We start from the raw sequence: 17879 nt of genomic DNA, 5'->3' as shown, positions 1-17879 counted from the left end.
ACCATCCATCCGCCCAGGAAACCCAACAGAGCTTTGGATCTGGGCCTGCTCTCTACTGGAAACAATTAGCCAATTGCAAACAGTAATTATTACGAGCACAAAAAACACAGCATAGCACAAAAGCGCTTTGTGAGAACTGCCAAAAGCTTCCGCATTACCAGCCATCATCAAGACCACAGACTATGTTTTCCCTGACTTGGCATGCTCTCTTCTGGGCCTGGGGGGTGGTGGGCCTGCATAGGGCTCCTCCCTGGAAGGCCTTAGAACAAACAGGTCGAGGTAAACTCCTTTCAGCTAGGGTCACTGAAGCAGTGGTACTCACTCTGTCCAACCTATCCTCACAGGGAGCTTCCCGCCCAACTGGACTATTCATGTTCTCCACTGAGGGTCCCAGGAAAACCTCCTGGACCAGCCATCCTGGGAATGGTGGGGGTCGAGAATGCAGAGGATAGGGGCTGCCTCTGCAACTCCACACGAGGGAGGATTGAAACAGACAGCAAAGGAAGAGACCTCAGGGCCTTATCAAAGAATCTTGCCCAGAGAATTTCTTCCCTAATTCTCTACTGTGAGGATAGAGAATTTTGAGGATACCATCGTGCTGAAACCAAACTTAAAACTTGTGGGCAAGCTACAGCAGCTCTCTGGGCCACAAGATGGTAACCGGAGTCCTTGCTTGTCTGAGGCCTCTCTGGGTAGTGCAGACTCTGCTCATGCAAATGTGGAGGTTATTCTGTGTCCCAGGCTAGCCACACACAAAATACAACAGTAATGGCAAGGTCATCACCATTCCCATTGTCCCCAGAAGACTTCCAGTGCTCACCCTTGCAACACCACTAGCAGTCGAATCTTCTTGCGGATGTAGGCTGACTGGCGGGCAGAGCGGTTCTGCTGGGCCTCCAGGACACTGGAAAGGTATCTCTGGAAGTGGGCAGCATGAAAACATTCGGAGCTGTCCATGATTTGGCGGTATACCATCCACCTGGAAACGGCAAGTATAATCTCAGCATGGGGGCTGCCTGATGGCCTGGCCCCACAGACTCAGCCAGTGGATCCAAATGTGACCAGTACTTCCACATTCTGCCCAGTGACCCCGCACAGGAGGCCTGGGGAGCTCCGTATCCTGAAACCACTATCACTGGAACTTTTGACAGGAAATGCCTTGCCACAGGGGAAAAGGTCAGGTAAGCACATGACCATTAATCAGACTTCAGAATTGAGAAAGACTCCTTATGACTGGGCAGTCATTTCCTGAAGGACCATCCAATAAAATGGCTTCAGTCTGGTGCTGAGTAAAATTTTTGCTAAGAAGTGAGCAGGGTGAAGAATTCAGACTATTTGCACAACAAAAGAAATGGAAATAAGGAGGAACTGGCTAGCTACTTAGTACTTGTAAGAAGACCAATATTTCTGGAGCATCTCTGTAAAACTTGTCCAACCTCCCACATCTCCCTAAACTCCCAAACTTCTAGGTGATTTCTATCTTCTCCATCTTTTCCATCTTCCTTATGGCCTCCTGCAGGATGCCTTACTTCGAGGTAGACTGACTAGATATTAAATGCCTGTTCAGTTAACCAGGGATGTTTAGTAATCTGCCAGCCATATGAAAGTGATGGATGAACGATCTTCCCAATTTCCCCTAAGTCAACGTGTCCCAGATGCACTGGAACGGATGCAGTCCCCTTGTGGTCAGGGACGGATCACACCCACCAGCTCCCAAGTTCTAATCAACCCGGTCCTGAGTTGCCTGTTAACCAGGCACACTCCCTGGCCTTTGCCTGTGCTAGTTCTGCTGCTACAGTGCTTGTCTCCAGATTTCCAAAGACTCACTCCTCTCATCTCCTCAGGCCTCTGCTCAAATGCCAGCTTCTCAGTGAGGTCTTCCCTGAGCACCCAATTTAAAACTGGGACCTCCCTCCCAGCTTGGCAATCCCTATACCCTTCTCTACTTTGTTATCTCTATGGCACTTTTCACTAGCTAATATACTACTTTCCTTGTCTGGTTAATTGTCTTCCTAAACTAGAATGTAAGGTCCACGAAGGCAGAGACATTTTTAGTCTTTTTTTTTCATTTGTCGCCCACACTTAGAACAATGTCTGGCATATAGGACATGTTCAGTATAAATGTGTTAAATGAATGGATGGATGGCTCCTGTGCTAATACCAATCACACCAAAGGCCAGTACATGTTGAAGGTTTCCCAGTGCCTATGTGGGCCCAGGCATAGAATCCCTTTCCCCAAAGCAAAGGCAGCAGCCGTACTAACCTGCCATATTCCTTGTGCAGAGTGACCAGAAAAGCACAGAGCTCGCTAGCATGACAGCCTGGGAGGCCAGTTACAATGCTGATAGTCACCTACATGAAAGAAAAGTCACGTGAGTTTGTCATTCATCAGGGAGGCAGCGTTGTGTAACAGGTTAAGAAAAATGATTTCTGGAACCAGGTTCTGTGGGTTTGAACCTCAGCACCAGCACTCACCTAGGTATATGTCCTTGGTCTAATAACAGAACCTATCTTGCAGGTGGGTGTGATGATTAACAGAGTTAATATATGTAAAGTGTTTAGAACAGTGTGTGTGGGACATAGCAAACACCACGTAAAATGTAGTGTTACTAATATAATTTCTATGCAGCAGGCTTGACTAGATCAGTTAAAATACCATGGAAAACACTGGGCAGAAAGGAGGTCTGAGACAAAGTGCCACAGGCTAAACTGGTGTGGTAAGTAAGCTCAGCCAAGGAAGAGGAGTGGCATGGGGATGTTTCTGTCTGGCTGCCCAATCCACCCAAGCCAAATGGCCTGAGCTAAGGAAGCAAACAGAATGTAGGAAGTACGTCTGAATCTTGACTAGGTGAAGAGCAGGTTGGACTCTCTTAGCCTTAACACACAACCAGATGAAAACAGGGCCCTCTGCAGGTATGTATTCTGAAGCAACTTAAAGGAATCCAGTGACAGAGAAGAGGTGGAGCAGGGGAGGAAAGGAACCATACACCTACTGAACAGTATCAATGTAAATTTTTAAAACAATTTTTTAATGTGTATTTATTTTTTGATATAGAGACACAGAGTGCAAGTGGGGGAGGGTCAGAGAGAGAGGGAGACACAGAATCCGAAGCAGGGTCCAGACTCCGACCTGCCAGCACAAAGCCCGACGTGGGGCCTGAACCCACAAACCACGAGATCATGACCTGAGCCGAAGTTGGATGCTTAACCGGCTGAGCCACCCAGGCACCCCTCGATGTAAATTTTTGTTTCACAAGACTCACTGGGATGGGCCTGGTCACAGATGAGTTAGATTAAAGCTTAGCTGGTGGCAGTTACCACTCTAGTTGGTCACATCAGCACAAAGATGGCTGTGGATCTCTCTTCTTTTGTGGGAATCAGAAGTTTTCCCTCCTCCCTTCCAACCAGGCTCCTACTCTATATCCCTTACTGTCCCCGTGGGCAGTATTCCATGCAACTTCTTGTTTATCCTCCTCCCCACCCTGGTCCTATTCCTCAGCGCCCAAGTCCCTGGCTCTCAAATCACAGCACATGTGCTTATAGCCAGACACCGTCTTACTTTAGGGCCAGTCCTATAGCACCCTTTTAATGAGTAGGCATTTTCATTTTAAACTCTTGCCTTAGGGAAAAACCAGGCTTCTAACTGCTTGGTACTCCTATTTTCTTTTGCAGGGAGTGTCTTCTAGATTTATGTATAAATAAATGCCCTCTTGGAGTATATTATGACTTCTGGTTCCAGAGAAATGGTGGGAGGGGTCAAAAGGAGGGGCATGTGAGGTGGGAGTGGATTAAAATCCACTCTTGGGAAGACAGTGTTTATAAAGTATCACCTTACCCTAGTGATGCCAGCAAGGCCCAATAAGGCCCTTCCTCTTATTAAGCTCAATGTGTCACCCACTTCCAGGTAAGTCCTTGTCACAAATAGAAAAGGCTGATGGGATGAGAGCACTGAGCAAGAATCTGAAAGATGTGGAGAAGCCAGGGGAGGGCATGGCAAGGTGCTAGGGCTCTATGGCTGCTACAGGGCTTGGCTGGGGTCAGTACAGACACCTGTACACAGTCATTGCACAGAGTAGGTTTCCTGTATATCATTACATCAGTATCCTAGGAGGTGGAGAGTCTTACAAAAGGGACCCTGCTTGAGCTCTTTTTGTTAACTGACACAGAAGGTCAAAGGGCAGGCTATCAGGCTTATCTTCCTGTGAATTCCCAGCATATTTGCTGAGCTGCTGTACCTTGTCATTTTCTACTCGGTGAGAAGGGTTGATTTCAGCTTGCTGTAGCAGGACTGGGAGATGGGTCCTCATCACAGGCTCTCGACTAACGCTGCTGATGGCAAAATGCTGAAGAAACCTATAAAAACAAAGACAATGCTAATGTTACCACTGCCAGCCTTGCCTGAATGTGCTCCTTCACATGAGAAACGCCTTATCTAACTGCTAAAAAAGAAACCTTAGACAGATACTCTCTAGAGAATAAAACTATATGGTGTGTCACTACTACTGTTTACACTGATCCCTAAGAAGCTACAAAGAAAAAGCAGCTTAGATTTTTTTTTTTTAATGCTTATTTATTTTTGAGACAGAGAGAGACAGAGCGCGAGTGGGGGAGGAGCAGAGAGAGAGACACAGAATCCGAAGCAGGCTCCAGGCTCTGAGCTGTCAGCACAGAGCACGATGTGGGGCTCGAACCCACAAACCGTGAGATCATGACCTGAGCCGAAGACGGACGCTTAACCGACTGAGCCACCCAGGCGCCCCTGGAAAAAGCAGCTTAGAAAGGACCAACGCTGAGGTCTCTGACATTTCAAAAGCCAGAACATGAAACATCTATAAACAGAAAACCAGAGCTCACCAGTCCAGCTCTGGGAGTTTGGCTGGGAGTAGCTTTAGAGGACTCCGTTTCTCCCCAGCAGAATGGCTCAGGACACTGAAGAGCTTCTGCGCACTGGAGTGTCTGGAATATCAAAAGCTCACAGATTAGAACTCCATCTCCCTATAGCACCACACTTTACATAACTTGATGCTTTCAAACCAGAGTCTTGTGACAGAGTCAACACTTCCAAAATAAGCATCTCAATGACTTAAACACAGTGCGGTATTAGTGTGTGACAACTGGTGTACCCAGAGAGGAAGGCTTGCCTGAAACCCTTGGTAATATTACAGGTTTCTGATTCTTGGTGGACTTCATCTCTCTTGACTTCTGTTTCCCCAAGGGCACTGGCTACCTGCAAGTGGCAGCACTGAAATGACTGTGCTGGCCCTTTCAGAAGCCAAGACCCCTGTGTTACATAACGTAAGTCGTCCTGCAGAGAGAGCAGACACACACAGCTTAGGGAAACAAGCATAAACACTGAAGGCAGCCACTTACAATCTCTTTTGTTCCACAGATAATCCATCTTCCTGGATCACTTTTAAAGACAGCCCTGAGTTAGCCTGCTGTTGCCAGGGGGAGAAGACCTAAACAAAACAGAATTTGAGCAAAGAACACTTTAAACCCAACAACAGGATATGGAATCCACATGGGGATTTGATGGTTGTTGAAAATCTAGACTGTCAGGACAGAGAAAAACCATCATAACAAACAAGTTTGTTTCAAAAATAGACGCCTGAAGCAATTTTGTTCTGTATTTTTCAAAACTAGAATTTCTTTCTGGGTTCCTCTCCCAGGGATTCTGTTCCTTCAGAAGCCAGGAAGCACGGAGGAAGGTGTCAGGTAACACTGTTCTGGCAGCACAGGCATGTTCTTCCCTGGTGATGGGGCCAGACAGAAGGAGCAGTTCAAGCAAGTCCTGTTTAGGGGCACAGAGATAGCTGAGAAGAATCTGAAGTGCTATCTCTATGTCCCTGGATTGAAAGGACAAGCACAAGGAGGTAGGAAAGATGAGCAGGCAGTAAGAGTAAGACATAGACTAGCCTGCGATGCCACTCTGCAACCAGGCCAACCCTTCTCTCTTCCATGTTCTGTCAATCTGTCCTGAGAGAGGGACACTGTCCCCTTATAAGCTGCTGCAATCAGACCTTTCCGAGCATTTCCACCAGTCATGAGGCTGGCCATGTGTTTAACTTTGGCTATAGCATGGTCTCTAAGTGGGTTGTGTAATTCTTGGTAAGCTCTCTCACTCATGCAACCTGTACTGAGTGCCTATAACATGCAGACTGTTAGGTGGGACCATTCACAAGGGCAGGGCTTGTGAACCTTGGGCAGAGACTGGGGAGGGCTAGAGAGCTCTTATCCAATAGGTATGGCCCAACAATTCAATAAAGTAGCTAAAAGAAAAATGACTCTAATTAGGATTTAAAGGGACAAAGAAGATTTGTCTTAGCAGCTAAAAAGCTTTTTGTTTGGTTCTTTTAGGTTCTCATCTCCCAATGGCAAAAGCACTATTCCAGGACCCACAGGGATTAGAAGCAGCCACTTCCACCATCCCAGCTCTGCCTCTCATCACCTCACTGTTAGCCCTGTGATGTGGCCTTATCATGTAAACTCCTAAGGAAAAGAAAAGTATTTGTTTTGCTGACTAATGATTGCTGTTACCTCTGAGTAAAATGCTTGGTATATCTTTGATCTGGGGAAAAGGGCAATCATCAGAAAATTGCTTGATCCATGGAAATGAACTGGGAGATGAGGAAGCAGAGAACTTTTGAACTCTATCAGAAGGGCAGCAACAACACTGGTGGAATCCTAAAGAGAAAAAAAAGGGAGCATCAGTGAGAAAAGCCATTTGCATGACACTAGTCCTCATGATTACTGTCAGAACACATATAATGAATTTCACTGCAATTATTTTCACATTATGTGATATACTAGGGTTCAATTATGGATGGCTGGAATTATGGAATTATGGTATTGGCTTTCCAATACCCAGTTATGGGAGATACAGGAAGTACAAGGGTCTTTTCTCCTAAACTGAAAACGTCACCTCAAAACTCTTTCTATGGTATTAATCCCTTATCAGATTTACAATCTTTTTAAAAACAATCTCTATACTTAATGTGGCGCTCAAACTTATGACCCCAATATCAAGAGCTGCATGCTCTACCAACTGAGCCAGCCAGGCACCCCACGATTTGTAAATATTTTCTCTCATTTTGTGGGTTGTTTTCACTTTCTTGCACTTGTACTTTGATGCACAGAAGTTTTCAATTTTGATGAAGTCCAATTTATATATTTTTTCATTTGTTGTCTGGGCTTTTGGTGTCATATTCAAGAAATCACTGCCTACTCTAAGGTCAGTCATGAGGATTTTGCTCCTGTGTTTTATACTCAGAGTTTAGTAGTTTTGGCTCTTCATTTAGGTCTATGCTCCATTTTGGTTGATTTTTGTATACGGCATAAAGTAAGGATCTAACTTCATTCTTTTGCATGTGGATATCTAATTTTCCCAGCACCATTTGTTCAAAAGACTGTCCCTCCCCACTGAATGGTCTTGGCACCCTTGTCAAAACTCATTTGACCATATATGCAAAAGTTTATTTCTGGGCTATTTTATTCTATTGGTCTGACCTTATGCTAATACCATACGGTTGTTTGATTACTGTAGCTTTGTAGTAAGTACTGAACTCAGGAAGTGTGAGTACTTCAACTTTGCTCTTTTCAAGATTATTTTGGTTGTTTGGGCATACCTTGAGGCTCCATATGAATTTCAGGGTGGGTTTTTCTATTTCTGCAAAAAATGCCATTGAATTTTGATAGGGACTGTACTGACTCTGTAGATCACTTTAGGTAGAATTGTGGTCTTAAAAATGTTAAGTCTTCCTACCCATGAACATGGGATGTCTTTCCATTTATTTAGAACTTCTTTAATTTCAGCAATGCATTGTAGTTTTCAGCATATAAGTCTCCACCTCTTTGGGTAAATTTATTCTTAAGTATTTTATTTTATTCTTTTTGGTGTTATTGTAAATGGAATTGTTTTTTTTACTAACTTTTTCAGACTGGTCATTACCAGGGTATACAAATACAACTGATTTTTTGGTGTCAATTTTGTATCCTGCAACTTTGATGAATTCATTTATTAATTCTAACAGGTTTTCTGTGTGAATCTTTAGTGTTTTCTACATATAAGATCATTCCATCTGTGAAGAGAGATAATTTTACTTCTTCCTTTCCAATTTAAATGCCTTGTAATTCTTTTTCTTGCCTAACCACTCTAGCTAGAACTTCCAATACTATATTGAATAGAAGTGGCAAAAATGAGCATTCTTGTCTTGGTCCTGATCTTAGGGAAAAGCTTCTTTAAAAAATTGTTTTCATTATAAAAATAACATGTTCACTAATTAAAATTTTGAAAAAATATAAAAATAGAATAGAGAAAGTTAAAAAAAAATCAATCCAAAGTTCCATAGTCTAAACCCAACCACATCTAACATCTTAGTAATTTTCCTTCTAGTCTTTTTTCCTATTCATTTACTGACTTGCCTTTTTCAGGCAGTGCAAAATTGTATTTATCTTTCTAATTCCATACCTTGCTTTTATTTTTTTATTTTATTTTACTTTACTTTACTTTACTTTACTTTACTTTACTTTACTTTACTTTACTTTATTTTATTTTATTTTATTTTATTTTATTTTATTTTATTTTTTGAAGATTTTATCTTTAAGGTTACCTGGGTAGCTCAGTCGGTTAAGAGTCCGACTCTTGATTTCAGCTCAGGTTATGATCTCATGGTTCGTGAGTTTGAGCCCCAAGTCAGGCTCCATGCTGACAGCCTCTCCTGTGCATGTGCACTCTCTCTCAAAATAAATAAACTTTAAAAAAAAAAAAAAAAAGAGAGAGAGAGAAAGAGAGAGAGAGAAGTAATCTTTACACCCAACATGGGGCTCAATTTACAATCCAGAGATCAAGAGGCACATATTGGACTGACTGAGCCAGCCAGGCACCCCCCAGGACCCTGCTTTTAAAACTTCATTTACCATCAGCACCTGCCAAGTTGCTACAAACTATCTGTGAATATTTTCAAAGATTGCATCCCACTATCCTCTAAAGCCACCCCTATGGCTGGACATTCATATTACTTACTGCATTTCTCCTTGCCAATAGAACCTTTTATTTATTCTTTGCCAATTTACTGTTTTACATGGTAGTGTGAGGCTGTTTCTGATGTACTTCCATATATATGCTAACTAACTTCATGTTAATAAAGACAGAATTATTAATAGAAAATAACTTGTTCTAATCACCAAAAACATTTTATCCAGTTTACTTTTTTACTTTTTAGTAAATTCTCTCCTTGAGACTTTCTAGAGTTTCAAATTATAAATTAGTCTGATAAATTTTATGTTATATCCAAATAATGAAATACCATTCGGCAATAAAGCAACAAGAAGGAACAGACTATTGATACAAACATGGGTGAATCTAAAAATCATTATGCTGAATGAAAAATGCCAGACTCAAAAGGGTACAGAATGTATGATGTCCATTTATGTAATATTTTATTTTATTTTATTTTATTTTATTTTATTTTATTTTATTTTATTTGCTTACTTTGAGAGGGAAAGTGTGTGTGTGTGCACACATGCAGGGGAGGGGCAAAGAGAGAGGGAGACAGAGAATTCCAAGCAGGCTCCACACTTGGTGCAGAGCCCAATGTAAGGCTTGATCCCACACTGTGAGATCATGACCTGAGCCGATACAAAGAGTCAGATGCTTAACTGACTAAGCCATCCAGGAGCCCATATTAGAACTGCAAACTGATCTACGGTGACGGAAAGCTAATTGGTAGTTGCCTGAAGCCAGAAGTAGAGGGAAAGATGAACTGCAAAAGAGCATTAAAAAAGTTTAGGGGTGATGGAAGTCATCTGTATCTTGACTGTGATAGTGGTTTCACAAGTATATACATTTATCAAAACTTTAAATGGATATAGTTAACTGTATTTAAAGTATACTTCAATAAATTAAATTATTGGCAATCCTGCCCCATGGTGGAGGAACAGGGACAGGGAGTTATTTGGTTTTCACCTCAGAAGTGTGAGTATCCTTCTGAACATCAAAGCCATGGACTGGTAAAACACCTACCCCATCATAGAATAAAATGGAATTCATGTGATCCTTGGAAAGGACGATACTTCCGTGATGACGGTGAGAAAACAGAAGACCACTAGAGAAGAAATGCACTTTCCCTGGAAGGAAAAAAGAGCTGGTCAGAGCTGGAGGGTTGGATCTTGGGGGCTAGATCCCAATGTCCTTACAGGTACCAGGGCAAACCACAGTGGTAACTAGAGACTAGTATCTGTAATGCTTAAGTTACACAATTTTTCTTAAATGTTTTTATTTATTTATTTAATTTTTGAGAAAGTGAGAGCACGAGCCAGGGAGGGCAGAGAGAGATGGAGGACAGAGGACCTGAAATGGGCTCCATGCTGATAGCAGAGAGCCCAATTCAGGGCTCAAACTCACGAACTGCAAGATCATGACCTGAGCTGAAGTTGGACGCTTAACTGACTGAGCCACCCAGCACCCCAAGTTACATGATTTTTATGCTGAGCCCCGTGCTCTGGGGAAGCTGATGTACACTCCTAGAGCTTCAGAGAGAAATGAGGCATCACAGTCTTTGTACACAAATTAGAAAAAACAAGTAAGTTATCAGCTGATGGGGAGAGGCAAAATTCACATTCACTTGTGGGTGTCTTCTACGGGAACACACTGAAAAAGACTTTGGGGTATGTTTGTTCTACCGCTGAGTTTATAAACTCTGCTTCCTCCTATTTTGGCAGAAGGTGGCTTGGCTCTAAAGAGACCACATCCCTCACTTAAGGCCCAACAAGAGCAGTAGGGTCTCAGCTGAAGGACAGTAAAGGGAGCCTAAGGGTCCGGGTGGCCAGCAAAGGAATATTTGTGTTAGGCAATAAGGGGATTCTATACACACCAGACACCTGTTGTTCTATATTCACAAAAGATGGGTGGGATGTAGACACTAGATGTGGTTTCTTCAGTTCCGAGGATTCAGGTCTAAGGAGAACTGTTGTTTTCTGGGTGGTCAAGGTCATACAGAATCGCTCACTATGGGCCCTAGGGGGCAGACCAAGAAAGGATGGAGAGCTAAGATGACAAGTGTTAAGGCTGGGTTTGGAAACTGAGATGAAGCACCCAGAGCACCCATAAGACTACAGAGGGCAGAAGACAAAGAAGAGGGACTGATTCCTTGAGCTGTAGCTCTAGGAATGCAGCCCCAAAGCTTGAGATTGTAATGACAAGAAGAACAAAGGCAAAGGTGAGGAATTTTGGAGACTTCAAGTTTTCCTGAGGAGGTGCGGTTTCAGGAGGCAGAAAGGCCTAACTGAGTAAGTGTGCTGGAGTGTGCATGTTAATGGGGCATGAAAAGAAATAGGGCAGGTAGAGGCAGCTTTTAGGTACAAGAGGAAGGTTTGGAGCCTCAATACCAACAGACAAACTAGATGCTCAGTTAGAGGGAAATAGTGCTAACCTTAGCATCTGGGGCAGCAGCAGCTGCCCAGTTTAAGGCATCCAGGTTCAAGGCCTATAAGCCTCGCAACCTCTAACAAGTAGAGCCTGACCTCTTTTGCACATAGGCTTGCCCTACAGGCTTCTTGAATAGAAGCCACCCACTACCCAGCTTCATCCTGTATCAGTGCCAAGGTTCTTCACGGCTGCTCCCAGACCATTCCCTTCCATGATGGCACAATATTTTCATTCCCTCAGACACACAAGCCCTTTCTTCCCTTCAATGTTCACAATGACTACCCTCCTAATCATGCCACAATGTTTCAAACAACCAAGACTTCCATCCCTTCTTTGAGATCCAGGGGATGACCCACACCCCATTCTGGACTCACTACTCCTCAATCCCAATGCCACAGCAGTAAAACAGAACCCAGAACATCTTAACCTCTGAAATCTTCAGCTCCAGAACCTACTCTTGGAGTGCAACATCCTATCATCCTTTTTGCTATCTCACTTCCCAAATCTTATCCTCTGATGTCACTGAGCCTTTGAAACCTCAGGCCCCCAGTTTTCCCCTACTGCTCAGAAGTTTCTGACTTTCCTCTCACCCACATCTAGGGCAGATCTTCCAGGACAGGGCATACTTTAACTTCTGTTTTCTTAGGGAAGGGGATGGGAACAGATTCTGCTCAGTATTTACTAATTACACTAACTGCACCTAGCACATCATATACATTACAGTTTTCCATCTTCCCAACAAATTTAACAAGTAATCTTCTTCTTACAGGACTGATGGGGAGACACAAGCTTAGAGAAGTTTCTCCCCAAAGTGACAGAACTATGTGCAGTGCAGCCAAGGCACTGTGGCACCTGGGCCCCTCTGGTTCTTACCCGGCTTCTCCCCACTTGGCTCTCTCCAAATGGTTCCCTACGGCTGATCTGACGATGTGCTCTCTCTGCTTCTTAGCCTCAAGAGGCCCACAGCGCTGCCGCAGTCCTTCCTCTGCTCTCTCAGCTCCTCTAGTAGCTCCCCCAAGTCCCAGCCGAGATTTTCAGCACTCTCCTCATGTCATGACCTCACTGATTCTAGCCACAAGATAACTCTACCTACTGTTTACAGAGAAAAGAGAGGTCAACAGGTATTAGGTTAAGAACTGCTCCCCTACTACTGCTTAGTATTGGTACCCTTCCAGGTTCTGGGCTCACCCTCCACCTGTGTAGCTCCAACAAGACGCTTCTCAGAAGCAAGAACAGTGCCACTCAAAGGCCTCCTAGACAAATCTCAACATCCTTCCAAAGCTTCCAGAAAAGAGCACAGATGTGAGAGGTCATCTCCAGTATTTCCTTTCTCTCTAGACTCAAGCTTGAAATAAAACGGAAAAGACCAAGACAGAAATTCATAAGGCAGTGTTGGAAAAGCACTCATTTTGGGGCCTGGCCCAGGGCAAGAACACAGTAAACAGAAACTGATTTTAGTACTGGCGCAAAGAGACTGCCCTGTGTCGCAGCGACTCCTCGACCTGGCTCTGGGAGCAGTAACTTTCATTATCCTCAGAGCACACATGAAATGTGACTCACTGGGTGGCCCAGTGCCTGTTACCTGGTCTCTGGATCCTAATCCACATGAAGTAAAGACACTTCCAGTATCTGCTCTGGACTCATGACTGTCAGACTTCAGTCTGAAGGGAAATGCCTTTGTAGGGGTTTCTCAGTGACCATGGGAGCCAACTCCTGATGAGATCTCCTTGGCTCCTTGTCTCATCCCCAGTGCCCTTACTGAATGGCCTCTCTCATTCCTTCTCCATTCTGTGAGTCTAAAAACCCAAAGTAAGAGCAAGTTCTCCTTCACTACCCAAGAAGCAGCAGGGGACTGAGGCCTGGCTCTTTGATTGACCTCTGTATCACCAGGAGTCCAACAGAAGGATGAGCCCTCAGGCAAACAAGACACCAAGGGCCAATGAAGAATTTGGCTTTAGAAAACTGGCTGTACAAAGAAAACTCCTCCAGTGGTCTAGCCTGTGTGAAGAGGGAACATCTATCACTGCTGAGGAACTATGATACAATGGCTGGATAATTTTCATTCTGTGTGAGAGTGTGTGAAATGTACACGTATGGTTTAAAGAAAATCAGTAACAACAAAATCTCAACGCCTGTACACTCACCACTCAGACTAAGAAATCCAGCATTGCTAGTACCTTTGAGGCCTTCCAAATGTCCTTTCTCAATGGCTCTCTCTCTTCTACCCAGAGGGAACCAACACCCCGAATTCCATATAATTTTACTGTATTTCAGTGTATCTATAAACTATTCATTATTTGGTCTCATCTGTTTTGCTTTCATATAAATAGAATTTTACTTTTATTTTTTTATTAAAAATTTTTTAAATGTTTATTTTTAAGAGAGAGAGAGAGAGAGAGAGAGCGAGCGAGTGTGGGGGAGGGCCAGAGAGAGGGAGACAGAAGATATGAAGCAGGCTCCACACTGACAGCAGAGAGCCTGATGTGGGGCTCGAACTCATGAACCGTGAGATCTTGACCTGAGCCAAAGTCGAACGCTTAACCAACTGAGCCACCCAGGTGCCCCTTTATAAATAGAATTTTAATAAATGTGTCCTTCTGTGATTTGCTTACTACTCTCAACATCTGTTCCTGAGTCATCTATGCTGTAGGTAATATGCAGCTATATAATCCATTCACGTTAAGTGCTGCAGAGGACATTCTCTCTATGGCATCCCTGACTAGCTTCATGTGGACACAAGGGAACACACAAGAGGGTTCAGAATGAAGTCAGCAGATTAGCAGTTGCCCACTGCCTAGGTCTTCCCAGAATAGGAGGGTGGGACTCAGCTTGGGAACCAGAGTTCTCAGGATGTGTCCACTGCCCCATGTGCCGATGGGACTGGCGTCCCTGTGCCTCAATGCTGAACAATCTCTGCCCAGTAGAAAAAAACACTCCGCGTTCTTTAAAGCCCTACAGGGACAATGAAGGAGCTGCCTGAGAGCCAACCATTCACTGAAGCCTGTAGGAAATAGTAAATACGTACAGTAAACTGATATTCAACAAAGGTACACAGACAGATCGAGGAAAAAGGACTCTTTTCAATAAATGGTACTGGAAAAACTGGATATTCCTATGTAAAACAATGAACATCAACCCATACCTTGAATGAGACTTTCTGCCCATTCCCACCAGCCATAGCAGAAAGCCTTGTATTTCACAGGGATGTCTGGTAGAGTACTCAGAAGGCCTCTGCCTCAGCAGTGGGGTAAAATTAGCCCTAAATTAAATGCTGTTCTGCCACCTGGCTAACAAAGTTTAAAAGCAAGGCCAGATAAGACTAGAAGAAAGTATATTAAAAAAATTATTATAGGGGCTGGGTGGCTTGGCTGGTTAAGCTTCTGACTTTGGATCAGGTCATGATCTCACAGTCTGTGAATTTAAGCCCTACACCGGGCTCTCTGTTGACAGCTCGGAGCCTGAAGCCTGCTTCAGATTCTGTGTCTCCTTGTCTCTCCGCCCCTCCGCTGCTCATGCTCTGTCTCTCTCTCTCTCTCAAAAAATAAACATTAAAAAAATTAATATAACGGTATCCTATATGTTGAAGAAGCTAGAAGACTGAACCATGTTAACTTGAGATATGAAAAGATGTAAAAAATATCTCAAACTTCTAGAGATGAAAAATACAATGTCTGAGAAGAAAAATACACTAAATGAGATTAATGACATTAGATAGTTGTCAAAGTTTAGCTAAGCTACTCCAGGATATTGCTGCCTACGTATACATTTTGTTTGGCCAAGAGGCCTGGGGGAAAAGGGGCTTAAAATCAGGCAAGCCCTATGTAGCAGCCCGTAGAGTCACAAGAGGATGTAAGTTCCTGACATGACTTCCCCAACAGCTCTTGTTATTAAGTCTCCCCTGGGGGCGCCTGGGTGGCTCAGTCACTGGGCATCCGACTTCAGCTCAGGTCACGATCTCACGCTCCGTGAGTTCGAGCCCCGCGTCGGGCTCTGGGCTGATGGCTCAGAGCCTGGAGCCTGCTTCCGATTCTGCGTCTCCCTCTCTCTCTGCCCCTCCCCCGTTCATGCTCTGTCTCTCTCTGTCTCAAAAATAAATAAAACGTTTAAAAAAAAAAAAAAGTCTTCCCTGCCTTCTAGGGCTATCCCCTTGTGCTTACCAAAACCCTGCTTTCTTGGTTTGAATTAACCAATCTGGACTTAGCCTGGGAACCCCAAAGCACTCTACCCTAATAAAGGCATGTGTCCCAGGTCTTGCCTCTCCGTCTGCACTCTGCTTTTTCCTTCCTATGTGCCCTTGGAGGCATAAGGTATGCCATTGCGTGTACTTCCTTCAAGATTTGTGAGTAATAAACTTCTCTATTTCAATTTCTTTCATGGTCTTTTGTTGAACTTGGCTCACCCTTCGGTACTCCGTGCTTCACTTAACAAATGTTAATTTAATAAACTCAACAGTGCAGGAAAGAAGGTTAGTAAATTAGAATACATACAAATAGAAACTATGCATAATGAAACACAAAGAGAAAAAAGACTGAAAATAATTGTACAGAGCAATAGGGGCCTGTGGGGCAACTCCAGGCAGCAAAGATATGCAACTTGACCCCGAGAATAGGAGGTGCCAAAAAAAAAGAAAAAAAAAAAAAAGCCAAAAAACCCCTCCCAATTTGAGGAAAACTAAATCCATCCAATCAAGACACAAAATGATTTCCAAGCACAAGGAAGATGGAAAAAAAAAAAAAAAACACATGAAATCACATAAAAATAAAATTGCTTAAAATCTGTGATAAAAAGAAAGACTTTCTAAAGCCGCTGGAGTGAAAAATAGATAACTTCTATAAAAGGAACAAAGATAAGAGGTGGATTTCTGGTCAGGAATGATGCAAGTGAGAAGACAGTGAAGTGGAGCAGCACCTTTCCAGAAAGAAGGAAACTGTTAGGGTACCTGGCTGACTCAGTCAGTAGAGCATGCGACTCGATCTGGGGGCTCGTGAGTTCAAGTCCCATGTTGGGCAGAGAAACAGAGAGGGAAAGAAACCGGACTAATTGCTAAGACAACTTTTTAAGGACTCTATTAATGGACCAAAGTTGTATAACAAAACTGAGAAGCATCTATTTGAGAAATTCTACTGAAGTTTGGTGAGAACAGGAGAAATCTGTGGTGTTTCAGCCAGGGGCTATTCACACTGATGTGGAGAATAAAGGCAAAAGAAAAAAAGTAAACTTCTTTATAACTTACAACCCAGTGACAGGTACTAGAGACAGGCAGAGTAACCTTCCCCAAGGAGCTTAGCTGCCTCGATGTTAATACTTTGCTAAAGGGAAAAGGCAACCTTAGCTTGACATTAGCCAGACCTCTATGATCCTGTAAAAAATCCCTTTGGAAACTTCCTTTATGTCTACCTTCCTCCAAGATATATGTTTAACAATCATCCTCCAAACATATGGCCCACTGATATATACCTAAAGGGTCTCATGACTAAGGTTTTACTGGACAGTAGTAAATGACCTTATCCTAACAACAGCTAGCCCCTCAAGGTCCTGGGATTCTTGCTTCCAAATTCCTTAAAGACTTACTTTTATCCCTACCTCCCTCCCAACTCGAAAGTATATAATCAGCCACTCCTCACAACCCCAAGGCAGCTCTTTCTGCCGCAGGTCCTGTCCCCGTGCTTTAATAAAACCACCTTTTTGCACTGAAGATGTCTCAAGAATTCTTTCTTGACCACTGGCTTCCAAACCCCAACATTCCACATCAACATGACCTCCCCCCAGTTCCGTGGTGCAGAGAACTCTTATGAGGCAAACCATAGAACATTCTACAGCTAGGTAAGTTAAAAAACAATAGCAATCAAAGTGGCAAACATTCAAGAAATGCCAACATACCAACCAGCCAGAATGTAACAGGAAAGCCAGGGGCCTGAGACAACATATATCAATGATTATACAGCAAGGAAGCTGTGTTTTAAGGCATCTTCCTGGTGCCATGTGCACCAGGATACAGGTATAAGAAGGCTCATGACAGGACTGTCTGCAATAGCAAAAAACCATAACCTCAAAAACCATCAACAGTCAAAGAATAAACAGCACATTTTCATATAAAAGAATCTTATGGAGCCATGAAAGTAAATGAACTATATGGCTACCCATAATAATCTGGGGGGGGGGGGGTCTCAGGAATAGAATAGTGAGGAGAAAAAAAAAAAAAAAAGCAAGTCCCAGAAGAATACACAGTGTGTGATTATATATGTTACACTCAAAAACAAGACTTTGTTTAGGGATATAGGCATATGTGGTAAAACCCTAAGCAGGCTCTTGAGGATTAGGAGCTGGGCACCCTGAGGGTGGGGAAGAGAAGGACACATGAAGGACATAAATGAACAGGAAGCTGCTATGATGCAGAAGTCACTAACTGGGGAAGGAAAAAGGTTCCAAAGCTGGAAGCATTTCAAAGTAAAAA

General features: G+C 43.4%; 1 protein-coding gene and 1 long non-coding RNA gene across 3 annotated transcripts in view; one reads left to right on the top strand and one right to left on the bottom strand.

Moving 5' to 3' along the window:
• Positions 1-17879, bottom strand: part of DNAAF9 (dynein axonemal assembly factor 9) — a 132602-nt gene that overhangs the window by 40695 nt on the left and 74028 nt on the right. For both annotated transcript variants that reach the window (XM_058685045.1, XM_058685046.1), the window contains exons 21-27: positions 10022-10125; positions 6538-6684; positions 5371-5459; positions 4855-4956; positions 4236-4353; positions 2264-2352; positions 821-979 (exon numbers count right to left, since the gene is read on the bottom strand). In XM_058685045.1, the coding sequence (XP_058541028.1) occupies positions 821-979; positions 2264-2352; positions 4236-4353; positions 4855-4956; positions 5371-5459; positions 6538-6684; positions 10022-10125 (808 nt within the window). The remainder of the gene's footprint in view (positions 1-820; positions 980-2263; positions 2353-4235; positions 4354-4854; positions 4957-5370; positions 5460-6537; positions 6685-10021; positions 10126-17879) is intronic.
• On the top strand, positions 5403-6524 carry LOC131485507 (uncharacterized). The gene is made up of 2 exons (XR_009248874.1): positions 5403-5715; positions 6358-6524. It is a non-coding gene; the product is annotated as an uncharacterized LOC131485507 (long non-coding RNA).

The sequence above is a fragment of the Neofelis nebulosa genome, chromosome 9, assembly GCF_028018385.1.
Source record: "Neofelis nebulosa isolate mNeoNeb1 chromosome 9, mNeoNeb1.pri, whole genome shotgun sequence".
NCBI classification, from domain to species: domain Eukaryota; kingdom Metazoa; phylum Chordata; class Mammalia; order Carnivora; family Felidae; genus Neofelis; species Neofelis nebulosa.
This window is presented reverse-complemented; position numbering and strand designations above follow the sequence as displayed.